The 18,977-nt window shown below is 37.9% G+C and overlaps 1 protein-coding gene and 1 long non-coding RNA gene across 14 annotated transcripts in view; both read left to right on the plus strand.

Annotated features, from left to right (window-relative positions):
• Window positions 1-14,868, plus strand: part of LOC145534646 (uncharacterized) — a 74,866-nt gene extending 59,998 nt beyond the window's left edge. For 2 of the 13 annotated variants that reach the window (XR_014074832.1, XR_014074840.1), the window contains 5 exons: window positions 2,511-2,884; window positions 4,408-4,492; window positions 8,602-8,884; window positions 9,105-9,243; window positions 9,908-10,648. Coding sequence is in view for 3 of the 13 variants with exons in the window: in XM_081562659.1 (XP_081418785.1) it covers window positions 8,798-8,996; window positions 9,105-9,243; window positions 14,654-14,744 (429 nt within the window). In the remaining 10 variants the exon portion in view is untranslated. Of the gene's footprint in view, window positions 1-2,510; window positions 2,885-4,276; window positions 4,493-8,601; window positions 8,997-9,104; window positions 9,455-9,907; window positions 10,649-14,653 lie in introns of those variants that run through there. The other 11 variants (XM_081562659.1, XM_081562660.1, XR_014074831.1 and 8 more) reach the window with 10 other exon arrangements.
• A 799-nt stretch (window positions 14,869-15,667) lies between these two features.
• On the plus strand, window positions 15,668-18,639 carry LOC145534647 (uncharacterized). The gene is made up of 3 exons (XR_014074841.1): window positions 15,668-15,826; window positions 16,773-16,942; window positions 18,235-18,639. It is a non-coding gene; the product is annotated as an uncharacterized LOC145534647 (long non-coding RNA).
• The last annotated feature ends 338 nt before the right edge of the window (window positions 18,640-18,977 follow it).

An 18,977-nucleotide genomic window follows, 5' to 3' on the forward strand; every position in this document is an offset into this window, starting at 1 on the left:
GATTTAACTAGTTCATGTTAAAATCATTCAGACAGGGTGAAAATTAGAAAAGATCAAAGCCTATGAGATCTCAGATGAGTACCTTGTAAATAAAATAAGTATTAGACTATTTGAATAAGGGACAATATCAACTTGACATTCTACAAGTTCTATTTGGAACTAAACAAAGTTTTGGCGTAATCATTATTAGCATATAGAACATTTAACCTTAAAAATTGCTTCCTAAGAAAACCCACATTTAAAAGGAATGATAAGAACTTCCAGTTGTTCATGATTTGGGGATCAGTTCAACTCTTCTGTCAGAACAGTTGTCTAAATAATGATTAAATTCTCCTCATTGACCTTGACATTGCCATGACTTTCATAGACTCACTTACTTTCACACCCATTGTGGAAGCAAGCAAAGACCACTCAGTTGAGAAAAGCAAAGATTACTAATTCAGAGCTTGCAGTGATGAGGGTGTAGGTCACATTGCTTGCATTTGGTAGAGAGTCAGAGCCCATAAAAGAATAGGAAAGTTTTGCAGTGATAAAAAGGATGGCCTGAGAAATTCAGAATTCAGCAGAGTGTTGGTCTCATTCATTGGAAGTGGAATCTGATACGGAGATTGTTCTTGAGGTTAATTTTTAGGGGATTCTCTCAGAAGAAATGGAGTGAAGACAGGACAAGTGCAGGTCGCTCAGTCATATCCGACTCTTTGTGACCACATGGACTTTACAGTCCATGGGATTCTCCAGGCCAGAATACTGGAGTGGGTAGCTTTTCGCTTCTTCAGGGGATCTTCCCAACCCAGGGGTCGAACCCAGGTCTCCCTCATTGAAGGCAGATCCTTTACCAGCTGAGCCACAAGGGAAGCCCAAGAATACTGGAGTGGGTAGCCTATCCCTTCTCCAGCAGATCTTCCCCACCCAGGAATCAAACCGGGGTCTCCTGCATTGCAGGCAGACTCTTTACCAACTGAGCTAAGAGGACAATGCAAAACCTTCAAAAAGAGGTGATTGTGTGTGCTCAGTCTAACTGAAAGTACAGAAAAACCTGACCACAAATAAATGAAATATTTTAGAAGAAAATGATTGTACAAGTAGATTTGAACAAGATAGTGAAATGTTTTGTGCTCTTTTGCATTTTTAAGATTGATTGTCCAATATGTTTTCATATTTAACAGTTAATGCCAACACATTTACAGAATTCTGAATTTATCAACATTTCATTATTAAGATTTCAGAGGCAGAACCCATGGGAGATCCCATTCCTGAATTTGAATGTATATTTGGAAATCCATTGTACAGAGTTTGCTTAGATTACAGACTTCAGGAAAGCAAGTAGTGCTTCAAGCTTGCTCAGTTTCTGGCACACAGTAGGTGTCAATAAATATCTGAAATAATGAATGAATTTATCTGGGTGTAGAAAGTGCTTTCTCTCTAGGTAAATATGGCATTTCATTCTTTTCATAGTGAATAAATATGCTGTTTAATGTTTCTGATTTATTTTCTGCTGGAAAATTCTTTTTAATCTTGAATATGTAAATGAAAATGTGTATAAATTTTGATTGAATGAATCCCATAAGAACATGCCTTATGTATTTGAAAGAGGGTTAAGGGAAAAAAAAAAAGATTCATGAATAGGCTTGATGTCTTTTACTAATTGTTTTCTGTTAGCAATTCAAGGAGAAAAGATCTGAAACTGACAGGGAGCCATATGCTCATCTTTGTTGAAAGTAGATGGAACTATTTTTTTGCTTGCCATGCATGAGAAGAGAAACAAAACTGATACTTGTAATACAATATTTTCAAAAACCTGCCATGGAAAAGACTATCAGTTAGTAGAATAATTTTTGTCATGAAAAGCTGATTATAAAGTCACAGTTTCTCTCAGCATCCCAATAAAAATCACATTTTCATGCATTACAGTCTACTAGGTAAGCTTGAAACTGCATTGTTTAAGGAAGCCTATAAAGCCTCTGCACATTTTTGCCACAGCTAACCTGAGGTTATTTGTTACTTTACTATGAAAACTATTGTAATAAAAATTTCCAACATAATGAAACTAACAAAATTAAATCTTGAATAAAATGAAATACAGCAAAATTCATTCAGGAGACTCACCATATACCCATTGTGTAATAAGCCTAGAAATGAAGGAATCTCATCATGTCTTTGTGTGTGTGTCTGTCTGTGTTTGCTCTCTCCTGCAATTTCCCACTTCCCTTCATGTCTATTACATCTCTTTTATCCCTAGTCTGGAACCAAAAGATGATATCATGTGAAGAAAAGGTGCTTTAATAAAATATAATCTTACTACTTAAATGTCAAGGAATATAAAGGTTGTTTCAAACACATGTACATCCATGGCGGATTCATGTCAATGTATAGCAAAACCAATACAATATTGTTAAGTTAAAAAATAGATAAATTAATAAAAAAAAATTGCAGAGAAAATAAGAAGGGAAATATGTTTGGGAGGCATAGGTAAGTCCAACTGATCAGTTTCATTTTCTGTTTGTCTTCAGAGGTATTGCTCCCCGCACTGTTCTGTGCTGAATGCTGGCAGCTGCATCAGACTCAACAACAAAGAGGAGAGAGAGAGGGCTTCAATCTGAGTGATAAAGTGAAAGTAGGAAGTAAATGATGCCTCTTATACAATGTCTCTGAACTGTTTAAAGACTGTTGACCACATCAGGGGTGTACGCTCAACCTTGCTTTTGTTCAGTCACCAAGTCGTGTCTGACGCTTCACGACCCCTGTGGACTGCAGTGTGCCAGGCCCCCTGCCCCTCACCATCTCCCGGAGCTCGCCATTTTTTGAAGATATGCTGAAATACTTGGTGCCCTTCTCTGCTTCTCAAATCTCTGCATCATTCAATACGGGCATTTGAATAAGTAAGGTATTCACCCTTTGACTTAATTGCACAAATAATCATGGAGCCAAATATGTGTGCGGAGTCAATAAAGCATTTCAGAGCAGGAGTCCAGAAGACTGATTACAGAATATTTTCAAGGATTGTCTCTCTCCCTCTAGTCAAGTTTCTCTTCTTTGCTTTTTAAAAACATGTCCTACCTCATGCTCCCCTCATCTGTGAAGTGAATTCAGCACGGGCAAAAGGGATGAGATATGTCAAATATGAAATATGACATCTCTGGGGTTGTATCTTGGCACTATCAACTTACTCAGGAACACATAATATGAAAAATGTGAACAGATTTAGCTCTATGATTTACTGAAGACCGTTAGATTCATCAATCGATGTAACACAATTTACCTGTACTCTCTTGAAAAAGTTACCTTCTAAAAATACCCCCCGCCCCCGCCTTTCTTTTTGCCTATTTACTTCTAGGAAGAATGTCTTATTCAGACATGTGTTTGGAGCTTGGATCCTGTTTCCCAATCTTCAGATTTTAACTGAAATGTAATTGCTGTTGTTATGTATGTATATTATTTTTCTGTTGTTGTTATTCAGTCCCTCAGTCACGCCTGCCTCTTTGTGACCCCATGGACCACAGCACACCAGGCTTCCCTGTCCTTTACCATCTCCCAAAATTTGCTCAAACTCATGTCCATTGAGTCAATGACACCATCCAACCATCTCATTCTCTGTTGCCTTCTTTTCTTCCTGCTCTCAGTATTTGCCAGCATCAGGCTCTTTTCTGGAAGACTATGTAGTCAGAGAAAATAAAAGAAAAATTGTGATTTTTTTTTTCACTTTTGCCAGGATGGCAACCTGTTAATATTCAGAATCTTATAAAATGGTCATATGTATAAAACCCAACCAGCAGAGATCTCCAACTAAGAGATTTTATTGTATTGGTTACCATATATAGTGCAACCAATTATCAAAACAAGAATGCTCACTCTAAGGGAATAATATTTTAAATAGTCCAGTCTTCTTGAAAATGAGAATTTTTTTTATTGTGACTGCTCTTTCATCATGTCCTCGTCTTTTTCTTAATGACCAATCTGTATATTATGAATTTCTACTCTTATCTACCTTTTGTCTATTTCTTGTCCCATAATGCTATCTTGAATGAAGTCTCATTGATCAATAGTCTCTACTATCTCTTGATATCAGAACCTTAAATTATGTTTTATAATTTTCACTTCCCTTGTGGCTCCGAGTAAAGAATCTGCCTGCCAATGCAGGAGACACAAAAGACATGGGTTCAGTCCCTGGGTCAGGAAGATCCCCTGGAGAAGTAAATAGCAATCACTCCAGTGTTCTTGCCTGGGAAACCCTATGGACAGAGGAATCTGGTGGGCTACAGTCCATGGGGTCACAAAGAGTCAGACATAACTGAGAGACTGAGGACGCACAATCACCCTCAGTCACAAGTGTTTTAGACTAGCTCTGCACCTCTCCAAAGCTTATTTACAATAACATGTCAACATACTGACTTGTCCTTTTCTCTGCAGGAATTCCATGCATCTGTGAGCTCCTTCGCCCAGTGGTGGAATTGTCTTGTCTTCACACTTGTCTCAGTTGGAGAATCACATCCAGGTAATTCTGACTGAGGGATGTTGCTGCAACTTGCAAAATTTGTGTCCTCAGAAGCCTCCGTGCCTAGAGTTTGTGTTCCCTCTCCCCTAAAACTTTGTTTTCCTCTCCTTTTGAAATTCCTAGGATTTCAGTTGCAAAAGAATTTCCTCTCTATCATTTTTATTTCAGCAGCAGTGTCCCCTGTTCCATTTCCATTCTGCGCTTCTTTAATGTATAAGATGCTGAATTTTGAAAACCTTGAACTGCTCACTAAATGGTTCCCTTTTCTTCTCCACCACATGTAGAGATAAATCCATAATCTTTGCTTTCATTTTTTTTTTTTTTCTTACATGACCTTCCAAATTGCACCCAGTGAAGCTCCTGATGAACCTGTATGGAATGTTTCTGATTCTGATAAAACTAATGATTTTTTTCCCAAATAAACATTGCCATTATTAAGGGCTTTATCTCTCTAAGTAAGATATCTCCTCTTTTGGTCTGTTCCTACATCCGAATTCTCTTATGTGTTTCTCTATAGTTTGCCAAACAATTCTTCAATTCTCTGATATCCACTGGATATCCTATAATTCAATTAAATTCTGATACTAAGGACTCAGTATCACAAGACTTTCCTCACTTCAGATGCCAGCCACAAATGGGGTCACTAGGTTACCATGTTTCTCTCTGGCCAATTCTAAGTCCAGGGGTTCTGATTAGCATTTCCCTAATAATTAGTGATGTCAACTATCTTTTCATGTGCTTATTGGCCATCTGCATTTCTTCTTTGGACAAGTATCTGTTTAGGTCTTCTGCCTATTTTTCAACTGAGTTGTTTGTTTCGTTGTTGTAGAATTGTATGAGCTAATTGTATGAGCTATTTGTATATTTTGGAAGTTAAGCCCTTGTTGGTCACATCGTTTGAAAATATTTTCTCAGAGTCTGTAAGTTGTCTTTTCATTTTGTTTATGGTTTCCTTTGCTGTGCAAAAGGTTGTAAGATTGATTAGGTCCCATTTGTTTATTTTTGTTTTTACTTCTATTGCTTGGGAGACTGACCTAAGGAAACATTGTACGGTTTATCAATATGTCAGAGAATGTTTTGCCTATATTCTCTTCCAGGAGTTTTAACGGTTTGTGCTTTAAGTCTTTAAGCCATTTTGAGTTTATATTGGGTGTTTGGTGAAAGGGTGTGTTCTAACATCATTGATTCACATGCAGTGTTCACCCTTCCCACATGACTTGGTGAAGAGACCATCTCTTTCCTATTGTATCTTTTTGTCTCCGTGGTGGCACGGCTGCCTCCTCTGGTGACCAGCCCCATCCCGAAGCTGTCTGGGGACCCCACCAAGAGTCACTCATCAGCATACACCCAGGGATGGTCAGAAGGAGCTCCTTATAGCAAAGACACTCCTATCAGTCAGGACATTCCAAGGGTTTTAGGAGCTCTCTGCCAAGAATTTTTGACAAAGACCATGTGTTCAGGCTTTTGTCTTTCTATTGTACCACAGTTCCTTTGACACTTATTCTGTGCATTTACTGGAATATACTCGTTTTATAGACTTGGAGTGATGGGCATTGATTTTAACACATTGGGGAGAAGTAGCTCTTGAGTTCTTCTCATGGAAAGGTTAAATTAAAAAAAAAATACTATCCATATGAAACTCATCAATGAGAGCAACTACAGTTACCTTATGGGAAAATAATAAGGATATGTCTGTATTTTTATTCTTTTCCTTGAATAAAATGGCAGTGAATAATCTGGTGACTGGAAATTACATCTATATTGTAAGAAATACTAATCAAAAATACTATAAAATGACATTTCTTCATGGATCCCAAATATTAAACTATATTTATTATGTCCTGGTTCTTGAGATCTAACTGGTTCACCTCCGTAAGTAGGTTAGCTGAAAAAAGGGAAGCCATGAACAGCAGCATTTTTCAAAGGTCATCACCCCTCACCTTTTACCTTTGATGTCCATATGCTAGTTCTTTCGCAGGCATTGGCTTCTTGCTACCTGCTGTACTATTCAGAGTTACTTCTGAGTGGCCACTCAGTTCCTGAAGTTTGCAGTTGGCGATTTGTCTCTGTACGTGTAATGTGATAGGGCATGGTGTGTTTCATCTCTAAAATGGTTCTAGGCTTCATTTATAGCTCTGATCTTGACAATTTCCAATTTGCTCACTTAGGAAACTCCTTAGTGAATAAAATCTCAATGGCCTAACTGGGGTATGGCTCTTTCTTCAATACTAAGTCTTAGGCATAAATCACACAAATCACATTTACATTAAATCGTGCTTATTTTTTAATATAACTCTTTTTCACAATCAGCTAGGAACTCATTGATATTAAGGTTTTATCTTGGTCATTTTAATACACCAAACTTAGCACAGAGCATGGTGTATTATTATTGCATAAACTAACAGATGAGTAAACATGTAGATTTCAAATATGAAATGGTGTTACTATAATATTTACCTGTTTTTTTTTTCTTTTTTCCCCCCAAATTTTATTTATTTATTTTGTATTGGGGGATAGCCAATTAACAATAGTGCTGTAGTTTCAGATGAACAGCAAAGGAACTCAGCCATACATATACATATAAACTGAAAGTTCACTGGATTGAAAAATTTCTGTCTTCAAACTGAATTGTGGATAAGAAGATGATGGTTAAGTAAAGTAAAGAGAAATAAAATACTTATATAAAATACATTAGCCTAGAAAGTATTCATGTTACGTGAGAGAAAGAGTGGTTTTACTAATTACATTTGCTACCTGGAGGGGCTTCCCAGGTGGCTCAGTGGTAAAGAGTCCACCCGCACTGCAGGAGACACAGGAGATGCTGGTTCGATCCCTGGGTCGGGAAGATCCCGTGTAGAAGGAAATGGCAGCCCACTCCAGGGTTCTTGCCAGAGAATCCCATGGGCAGAGGAGCCTGGTGGACTACAGTCCAGTTAGCACTTCAGTGAGCAGATCACCAAAAATGATAGCATATCACACGTTACTTGGAATTGTGAAGCATGGTATAATAATTCATATTTTGAAATAAATTTTAGGTTCATCAGTCTGAACTTAAATCAATCTTCATCTTTTCCCTCTTAATATTGACTTTCAAATCAGGGAGTATTATCAGAATAATTTCCTTCAAAGATAAAATTAATCTTTATTTTTCAGTGTAAAATATTGCCAGTAGATCAGTTATATCCCTTTAGATTAGCTGCTAATTATTTTACAAATAAAATTCAAGTTGTTGCTGTCTGCAAATATACCATATGAATTAAAGTACTCATTGCTTTTGAAAACCTATGTTATTAATATGCTCATCTCAGGGTACTTGTTTATTTCCCTTCATTATAAATGATTTATGCAATTCATTAGATTGAGATAATTATTATTTAAGACTCATAAACCTCTTGCTCATGCAAACTTTGCTGGTGTTGATGAAGTGTATACTGACTCACAAGACAGGTTTGATAAGTTGTATATATAGGATAATGAACCATTCAAATTATCTTTAGAAGATAACAAGATACAATGTATTTTATTTCTGGTGAAACCATAACTGGAGATGATTTATGAAACAATTATGTTGTACTGGGTATACTGGGGAACTACAAGAAAAGAAAATACTTAGGCCAATTTTGGTTTATTACCCGCAGATTAAACACAAAGCTGGAACTGGTAGTCAGGGCTGCCCAAACACAAAATGGAAGTTAACTGAAATTACATCTGACTGCTGTATCTTTCCAAGCACTGCAGTTATCATAGTGAAAGCTGATTTAATCCATAAGCTGAAACAACCAGGGCTTCCCTTGTGGCTCAGCTGGTAAAGAATCCACCTACAATGTGGGAGACCTGAGTTTGGTCCCTGGTTTGGGAAGATCCCCTGGAGAAGGGAAAGGCTACCCACTCCAGTATTCTGGTCTGGAGAATTCCATGGACTGTATGTTCCATGGGGTCGCGAAGAGTCAGACTGGACTGAGAGAATTTCACTTTCACTGAAACAACCAGGAAATTACAGTACACAGATTTTTAAAATATATCCTAAAGGGATAAATTCTTATTCTCTTAATTCAACATTTGAACATTTTTCCTTTTGTGTTCAAATTTTCCCCTTGTTTTTTTCCAAGGTCACCAAGATGCTTAAAGAGTAGACTCCAGCCTTGGTCTCTCCAGCAAAAGTGAACAGCTAAGCAGCTATCAGGGAAGGAAAACTCCTCCGAGGGAGTTCAGAAGGCCACTGGAGAAACTCCAGCCACACAGTGGAACCAAAAGCCCTGGGAGTAACCGCACAAAAAGGAAGGAGGAACAGCTTCCTGTTGCCATATGGTCCCATCGCCCAGGGAGCACCGCTCAGTGCAGAGAACTGAACTAGCAGGGGTTCCCGTCCCCCTCCCCAAGCAGGGAGAGCAAGTGAGCAAGCACCTTTTCCTGCTTTGCAGGCGGCGCACCTGGAGGGCTGCAAAGCTGAGACACCCAGAACCAGGGGGGAGAGCAGGACGACCCGCATGGATCACGCGGTGGGGTGAGCTCGGTTCTCAGGGAGAACCCAGCCGCCTTCCCCGCTGAAGACACCACGGGCAAGCACAGCTGCGGCGGACCTCTGGCAAATTTCACGGTTTTCTCCCCACAGGCATAAACGCCTGCAGGTACCAGCCGCCGAGTCCCTGGTCCCTGCCGGCCTGGATCCTCGGCTCACCTCCCATCCCAACCCCGCTCCCAACAGCCGTCTCAGTCTGCGTGTCTGCCCCTGCTCAAGGGCGAAGTGCCAGGTAGACAAAGCCAGTGATACGCGCCGCCGCCATCAAACGAGACCTGAGGATTTCCCCACACGAATTTCAGACCATAGCAGCATTCACATCAAAATACACCCCAAGTAGTGTTTGACAGGAGTGATCCTAGAAACCACCATTTACAGCAATAATGAAACTAAGCAGCAGTATAACTGAAAAAGCTACAAAAATATAGCCCAGCAAACTCAAACTGCTGCTGCTGCTGCTGCTAAGTCGCTTCAGTCGTGTCCGACTCTGTGCGACCCCATAGAGGGCAGCCCACCAGGCTCCCCCGTCCATGGGACTCTCCAGGCAAGAGTACTGGAGTGGGTTGCCATTTCCTTCTCCAATGCATGAAAGTGAAAAGTGAAAGTGAAGTCGCTCAGTCGTGTCCGACTCTTAGGGACTCATGGGCTGCAGCCTACCAGTCTCCTCCATGGGATTTTCCAGGCAAGAGTACTGGAGTGGGGTGCCATTGCCTTCTCCTCAAACTCAAACTAAATCTATCCTAATTTAGTTTCTCTACATTTCTTCCCAAAGTTGATAGGGAATGCCAGCCAAAATAAAAGTATGATAGGAAAATAGTTGGAATGTATAAAAGGAAGTGATCGTAACTCATTGCAGTTAAATTCATTTTTTTTTTTTTTTTTTGGAAAATTTACAGATGTATTGGACTATGTAGCGATATTATTCGGGTTTCCTCCCAGAGTTTTGGATGGCTCCGTGGAAGTAAAGGCTTCCCCAATGGCTCAGTGGGTAAAGAATCCACCTGCAAACTGGAGACACAAGAGACCGAGGTTCGATCCCTGGCTGGGGAAGATCCCCTGGAGAAGGAATGGCAACCCACTCCAGTGTTCTTGCCTGGGAAATCCCAGGGACAGAGGAGCCTGGTGGGTTACAGTCTAAAGGGTCACAAAGAGGTGGAAGCGCACAGGCACACACACATAAGTTAGGATTCCTAAAATTAGTTTCATTAGCTCTTGATTATATTTGCCTCCAATTTGCATTAAAACTTCTGCAAAACAGAAAAAGATTAACAGAGTAAATCTGCCCTAGCTAAGAAAAAAAAAAAAAAAAATCCTATGAACTGCTAAAGTCTTTTGTCCCTTTTTTGCTCAAAACTGCATGTGGATTACATACAGGAAATCCACTAGAAATTCTTCTTGTAAAAAAGCTTATTTTTTCCATCCTAGTTAAGCACTAACATTTAACTAAATAAGCACTGACATTTAGGCATACCAAGATTTTCTTCCAGGTACCTGGAATTCTACTAAGAACAAGGGCCAACTGAATTGATCTACCAAAAACACACCCATTTTTTTTGCCCTTGAAAGCATTTTATCTTATATGGGTCACATCAAATTGCTTAGATAAAAACGTGTCATTAAATATACAAAGATACAGTTTATCTATATTAATAATTGTGTCTAATTCTACTAAATTAAAAATGTCATCATTCTAGATACAGCTACACAGCAAAAAAAAGATGTGGTTTAGATATATATCTATGAAATGCATGCCAAATTATTTTTAATTAAATAATAGCATATGATGAGAAAACAGAATTTTTATTTGATGAAAATAACCAGTTTTAACATGTGGAAACTGTGTGTCAAGAATAACTGAAATTACAAGCTCATATTCCAACAAATGTCTTTTTATTCCCCTGTAAAAATGCTGAGGATACTGAGTGAAAATAAAAGCTGAATCCAAATTTGGCACTTAAAATGGAGCAACTTCTGTCATAAGAATTGTCAGAGCAATCAATTAGAGACAAGAAGTTAAAAAGCCACATTTTAATGAGTATTTTTAAAGGTCTGAGCTTTGCCATGGAAAGAAATCAATGCTGATTTTATATCTTTCTTATGCTCCTAAAGTTTCAATACTCAGTTAAAAATAGAAAACAGATTTTTTAGAACACCCATGAATTCCAAATTTTCATTCAATCGATACTGATTAGATTTAGCTTAACTACAATTTGTATCGATTTTACCAGACCATCTTTTTTTCTTATATTTTGTTTCTGGACAGATCTCTACAATAGGAATTGTTTTAATCTCATTTTCTGACAGACCAGCTACTACAGTGCAATTTAATTTTTCAAATGCTGATATTTTTAACTTCTGCAATTAGGGCAAATTTACATTTTGAAATAAATGATATTGTAATTCTCAAGCTCAGATTTTCAGTTGGGAATTTCCTTGTTTGACTCCCATCTAGTGAGATGATATTTATCATCCATCTGAATCACCATACTTTCTTCTCAAACTGAATAATAAGACTAAAATCTAACATTCTGTAAATTTCAGGATCTACCTATCTATCTGTCTATATAGGATCTATACATGTGTATATATATGCCTTTGGCATGCTAATGGACTCTGATAAAACTTTGGCCTTAGGATCATAGATGAGTCAAAAGATGTCATCAATCAGAACATGTTTGCAGTAGTCTAGGGGCCAGGTGAAAAATATGCTTTAGTACCATTCTATAACATCTATGCCAGAAAGTCACAGAAATCTGAGGAGGTGAAGTTACCTGGCATTTATAATGCTGTCAATCTTGCTAAGGGAATCTACTTTTATTCTACTCTTTCCATCTGTTTTCTAGGCAGTTGCTTCTGGTTGATGATTTGCCATTGTAGTTCCTCAAATATTTTGATTCAGGTGATTTTTTTCCAATAGTTCTCAATATTAACTATGTATCACACTTGCTAAATATCAGTGGACAGTCCTAAAATGTAAAGCAAGCAAATAAACAAAACTAACACACACACACACACACACACACACACACACACACACCCCTATAGTATTGGAAATAAGCTGTGTACAGAAATAGCAATAACTGAGTTGAGTCCTTAGATAACTGCTTCAGACAAAATTAGAGACAAACATGAGACAGCTAAATGATAACATGAAGAAGGTCAACATCTTTAAGTATGATCGACGTTTGATTTACTCACATCCTATTTCACAAAAGTAAATGTAATTCATTTTCTAATACTCTGATACCAAGTAAAATAAGGTACTCTGGTTATGAGTAAAGTATATATAATAACACCAGCAAGTACTTTAGCAACTTTAGCTAATCTTTTAAGTTATTTATGGTAGAACCTATAATATCCATGCCCAGAGGGAACTCAGCAATAATTTAGCCAAAGGGGGCTTGTAAGATGACTATAAGGACATCATGGAAGTTCAAAGAACTATTCCAAGATAGAAAACTCAAAATTTCTTACAAAATTTATTAAAATATTTAGAAAAATAATAATATATAAAATAAGTAAATGTGCTTTTATTTTCACATGTTTCTGTATGTTAGTAAAACATTGCCATGACTGTTATCCTGAATTTTGTAAACTAGATTATTCTCAGTAAAGAAGATATTTTCCCAAAAAGAATTATGCATAAGCATACACAAACACACATCCACAGATGTGTCAAAATATGTTGCTGTTTTTTACATACTTAATACAATGCTCAGTATAATTTCCTTTTCAAAGAAGTATTAAGCATCATTTCAAACTTTCACCTTAGTATTTTAGTAGTTCTTCTATATCAGTGGTCATCAGTATTTATGCAGGCTCAAACAGCTGAGCAAAGCAATACAATTATCTTAGTTTTAAGAGAAAGGTTCAAAGTCCCTATGGTCCTCCATCAAAGTGAAGGGAAAAGTGTGAGCCTATGTTTTAACCATCCACATTTCTTTTCACAAACTCCTGGGAATCACTGATTTTTTTTTTTTTTTATTGTTTTACCTTTTCCAGAATGTCATACAATTGGAATCATATTATATAATCTTTCAAAATTCAACCTTTCACTTAGAAATGTGTGATTTCATGCATCTGTTTTGTAGCTTGATACCACATTTATTATTGCTGAATAGTATTCCATTGTATGGATATACCAAAGTTTGTTTACCCATTCACCTATTTAAGAATATCTTAGTTGCTTCTAGTTTTTGGCATATAGGATATTTTTATTTTTAGTGTGTTTTTATAGATATAAAATTTTAAAATTTGTTAGTTAAATATGTGGGCATACAATTATTGGGTCATATGGCAAGACTATCTTTAGTTTTGTAAGAAACAGCCATAGTCTTCTTTTAAAACATAAGGAAAAAAAATCATCTTTAAGACTTGTCATTCTATCCCAGAAATGCAAGCATTTTCTGATATATGCAAGTCAATCAGTGTGATATATTGCATTAACAAATTGAAGAATAAAAACCATATAGTCATCTCAATAGAATGAAGAAAAAGTTTTGAGATTCAACCATGAAGAATGTGTCTATCTATCTATCTATATATTATACTAAGAAAACTATGGAGAAGGCAGAGCAATCTTATGTGTCAAAAATATCTACACTGCATGGAAAATTCCAGCTGTCAGTGAACATTTCAGGTGGATAGAGACACTGAAGTAAGTGTTATTCTAGGAAAATGATTGAACTGCGTAGCCAGATGGACAAACTGATAGCATGAGTGACGTGTGCAGAAGAGATGCAGGCAAGCTCCCAGTGTCTGCTTCCCAGCCATCGGCTCCATCACGTCTTAGGCTAAATGTAGAGAATCAGGGAAAACTCCTGACGGAACTTTTTAAAAATTTTACTTCTTACACAGTAAAACAATGTTCCTCAAAATACAAACATGCAACACCTGCACCAAAACTCCCTAAGGTATTAATATATACTTGATAATTCAGATTCTTGGGCATCTCAATATTCCATAAATTCTGCTTTTGACACCAAAGTTCCTGATTTTTAAAACCAGGCATCCTAGGTGATACATAGTGAAACTTATATACTTGCAAAGTTTGAGAACTGCAGAGACATGAGAAACAATTGACTGAACTGATTCCCTGAATGCAATCAAACAGAAGTTGGTGAGGGAACATAAGGAAATGTGATTATTTTATCCAAAACTGTGTTATCACCAAGGAAGGAGAAATTAGGAAGAACCAGCCTGCCTCGCTCTCCTCTATGAGAGTAGTTTTCAAAAGCTTAAGTGAAATGTCAGCTTCATGTCACAGCAGAAGTCTTTGCTTCCCCATAATGAGCCGGGCACAGCATCTAAAGATGCCAGCGTGGTTGTTTGTGTAGGAGCTGTCGGAGTTCTGATTTCTGAAAGGAGGCACACAAGACAGAGAAGAGGTGGTGGGGCTCCCTTTTCAAGGGCAAATAGAAGGTGTTGGCACAGAATTGTAGGGTGTAAAGAAGGTCATGCTCTGAAATGAGCAGAGGCCAAAATGCTAACACAAGTTTATTCATTTACTTATCTATCTCATTATTGTTTCATTTTACAAAGATCAGAAGAGGAACGTTTTGCTATTAGGGTTTATTGTGAAATGATAAAGATTGTCTTTTTGAACTGCTACTGTATTTCTATCCTCTAAATTATTTTCACAGACACAAATGGTGCAAAAAAACAGAGAGAAAATCCAGAAGAGGACTGTTTTTCCCCGAACAGAGACTGGAACTTGGCACTGTCACTCACTAGTTCTTTGACTTCAGCAAAGTTCTTACTCTTTTGAGCATCATTATTCTATCCTTCTTATCTTAAACACAGAGAGAAAAAATATCTGATGATTTATTGTGGATAATAAAGAAATAACAGTATAAAACTCTTATGCAGATACATAAAATATTTTTTTTCAACAAAGTCAAGTTTTAAGCTCAACTTTCCTCTTATCCTACCAAAAGTATTTGCAAATAAAATTGGAAATTGCTCAATCAGGTGGGTCATATTTGAAATGTAAAAAATGGGAGAAGCATCAAGACAAAGCCATTCTGATTTTTAAACAGGGGACATTGTCAGATTTAGAAAAACAGAGATTCGTGCATTTAACGGTGATGTCTGGCAGGATTTTTATGCATTTTATTCAAAGAGCAGGATGTATGCATGTATAGGAGACCTAAGACACACTGTCCAGATGGAGTTCACTATGAGCAAGTCACATCAGATTAACTTAATTTCCTTCTTTGATAAGATGAATTGATCAAGGAACCTTGTTGGCAGGAGTACATGAATTATTGTGAAACATCTGTTTCTTTGTGTTTAAAAATTAAATGCCTATAGCTATGATTGCTGGATTAGGAACTGATTGAATATTGATATGTTTTTAATGTATTAAAAGATAAACGGAGGCGTGTGAAAAATTTAAGCAATTTATTTGAGCAAAAACCCATTCACATCGGGCCGCATCCAATCTAGCAGATAGGAAGGAGCTCAGAAGAGCTGTACAGAGGAGAGTTCTACAGGCAGAGGGGAGCGGGAGCAAGGAAGCTGCACTTTGCAAGAAGAGCAGGTTGGTTTTTGCAAAGTCACTTTCCTTCAGGGGGTGGCTGGGGTGTTCCAGGCAGGTTACCTTACTAGTGGTCATCAACTGACTTCTGATTGGTTGGCTTAACATTCTGTTTCCTGGAGAACCAAACTGCAATTAACTCTGTCTTGGTTTGGCTATGTGTGGCTTCAGCATAAGTGTCTCCATTTAGGACCTGTTGTCTTGTTTTTGACACTGTCTATGAATTTTCCTCAGAAACTCAGCGATCACCCCTTACAGCTCGGGTACCATGTAGGTTGTGAGTATCGCTGGCCTGGGTGGTTTTCCTTTGCTGCTGTGGCCATGTTTCCTAATAGTGTCTACCTGCTCGGTTCCTTCAATTGTGTCTGACTCTTTACAACCCCATGGGCTGTAGCCCCCAGGCTCCTCTGTTCATGGGGTTCTCCAGGCAAGAATACTGGAGTGGGTTGCCATTTCCTCCTCCAGGGGACCTTCCCAGTGAGGGATCAAACTGAGTCTCTTACCTCTGCTGCAATGGCAGGTGGGTTCTTTACCACTAGCATCACCTGGGAAGCCCTAATAGTCCATTCCCTTTAATGGAAGGACCAATGGGGTGGTTCTTAGGAAGGGGGCCTGGGTGTGGGTGCAACACAAAGGGACCCAGGCTATCTTAATCCCCACAAATACCAAAACCAAAACAAACAAACAAACAAACCTCCTAATCTCCAGGGAGAACACTTAGTTACATTTATTCCCAGGTAAAGATGCCTGTGACATTTTTGTAACACATGTATTTTTTTCCCCAAGCATCTGATACAAAGTCTAGAGTTTTCTTAAGCTTTGCTTTTATCCTGGGCTTGACAACCCACACTAGACACGCCACTTTTTTTGGAGAATAGTTCTCAATTTTTATTCAAGGAGTTAAAGCTTTTCTCTACAGAAGCCAGGAACAAAGGGCGGCTGCACCCTTGTGACCAGCTGTTGTGAATTAAGGTTGTTAGTGGGCTTCCCAGGTGGCGCTAGTGGTAACGAAGCTGCCTGCCAAAGCAGGAGTTGCAAGAGACGCGGGTTCGATCCCTTGGTTGGAACGATCCCCTGGAGGAGAAAACAGCAACCTATTCCAGTAATCTTTCCGGGAGAATCCCTTGGACACAGGAACTTGGCAGGCTACAGTCCATGGGGTTGCAAAGAGTTGGACATGACCGAGACTCTGAGCAGAGTGGCTACCCTGCTCTTGAGCCCAGGCAGGTGGAGAACCAGCACCCACGTGACCCAGTGTCAGCAATTAAGGTGCTTAGCTGTTCCCCGCCCGCGGGCCCGCCGAGCTCCACACCTGCCTCTTATCCTGGTCGCTTCTCCCGCAGTTTGCTCTGAGCTCTTCTGGGATGAACCACGCTCTCCTCCGCTCTCTTGGGTGAGTGTTTCCCTGGTCTTTATTTCCCTCAGTCTCTTTTTCACTTTCTTGGAGTCTAGTTTTTCCAACATTGTTATGGCTTTCTGCTCCCCTTTATGATGTCTTATTGCCCTTTCATCTGGACCATGAGAGAGACAGAAGGTAAGCAGACACACTGGTTGGTTTCTTTGCTTCGCAATGTTGATAGGGTGGTTTCTTTGGGGAAAAACCGACAAACCAAGAGACAGCTTTTGTTAGTTGAGATGACAGTTTTGCAAAGTGCTTATAAATTGTCATAGATTTTAAGAAATGTTTGCTTCTGGAATCTTGTGAAATAAAAGTCATCTCAACTTGAGAGATGAGGAAACTAGAAATTAGTAGCTTGACCTCAGCTAGAAGGTGGACGAGGCAGGAACTGGCTGAAGTCTCATGACTCCAAAGGTAAAAATTTGTGATAAATTATATTAAAAGCATTATAGTATATTGGATGAACTGAAAATATATTTTAAAAATGCTCTAAAAATCTAAGCTGCTGTAATTAGACTATGCATGTGTTTTCACATCCAGAATTTTGTATTTTTATGTAATTGTGTTAAAAATTCAGGAATAGCAGACATAAAACAACTGAATCACTGAGGTAGTAATTAGTAAAATAAATAAATAAATAAAAATTTGGTGTGCATTTGAACAAAGCTGGTGACCTGGACACTCTCAAAGCAAACATAAACTGAATCTCAGAGGTATGTTGGAAAGCAGTTCATGCGGTAAGGAGGCAGTGGCTATGTATTCTTCACAGTGGTTGGTTATAACGTTAGCGTTTTCTTGGTGATAAGGAATTGGTTAGCTTCTATCAACTTGGGGGAACAACTGAAGTTTTGGTTATGATTTTCAAAGGCATTAACAAGAAATGACCCAGGTTGTCTCACTTATCTCACAAAATTAGCTAAATTCAGATTTGGTTGTGTGAATAAAGTGAATTTGTCTGCTCAAGAAGTTTCCAAGTCTCATCTCTACTTGTGTTTGATTTTAACAATTATTATAGTGGTTTATCATTTAAAAAATTGTTTTCATTTTCACCAAAAAATCAATATTAAAAATATTGCTGTTACATACATCTTTATGCACTGGCTTTCAACATTTCCTGAGAACAAATTCACCAAAGTGGAAATTTCAACTCAAAAATTAAGAGGTCTCAATACTTAATTTATTGGAGTATAGTTGGTTTATAATGTTGTATAAGTTTCAGTAATACAGAAAAGTGATTCAGTTATGCATACACATATTATCTGTTTTTCCAATCTTTTCTCACTTAGATTATTAAAGAATATGGAGTAGCATCACCTGTGCTATACAGATGGTTGTTGGTGGCTCTACTTTAAATTGTGCATGTTCATCTGAAGTATTTCATATTATATGTCAACAAATCAATTTTCAGATGTTTTGCTCCAATGAACCTCAGTCTCACACAGCAAAAATCCTGGTGATTTGTAGCGCCCTAGTCATCATCTACCTTTGTAAACAATGCTTCATGAGCTGGCTTTCACTATCAGTCCATCTTAAAGTGCAAAGTACAGGAGATGTCTTAACAGCTACTAACCATTAAAAGATTAAAAAAAAAAAACCTTTATTTGTAATTCCAAGCCTTACATGAGGAAAGGTGCATTAAAAACTAGCAGAAACATGATATTGGCCTTCCAATAAAGACAAAATGTAATTCAGCTACTCTGAGTCCTTCATTTGTTAAACTGTACCCAGAGCATCAAGGCCAGTGTGTGGTTTGTAATAGTTACCTATAAAGTGAAGAGAAAATATTTTTGGTTCCCAATAGCATGGCTTTAAAAATAGAAGTTTTATCCCCCTAGGTGAATGAAATGGAAATGAAAGGGTTTAAAACTTTGCAAAAAGGTTTAAAACTTCGGCATGTTAAGAAAAGTTAAAAAGATATATAACTGGAAGAAAATAAGAGAATGATACTCTTGAAAAATAAGATACTCTACTTAATCCCAAGTGATAGAACTAGAAAGCAAGATTGAAGTTTAAGTGATCTGAGGTCAAT

This window comes from Giraffa tippelskirchi, chromosome 14 (assembly GCF_054371585.1).
Source record: "Giraffa tippelskirchi isolate mGirTip1 chromosome 14, T2T-mGirTip1v1.2.pri, whole genome shotgun sequence".
Classification (NCBI taxonomy): domain Eukaryota; kingdom Metazoa; phylum Chordata; class Mammalia; order Artiodactyla; family Giraffidae; genus Giraffa; species Giraffa tippelskirchi.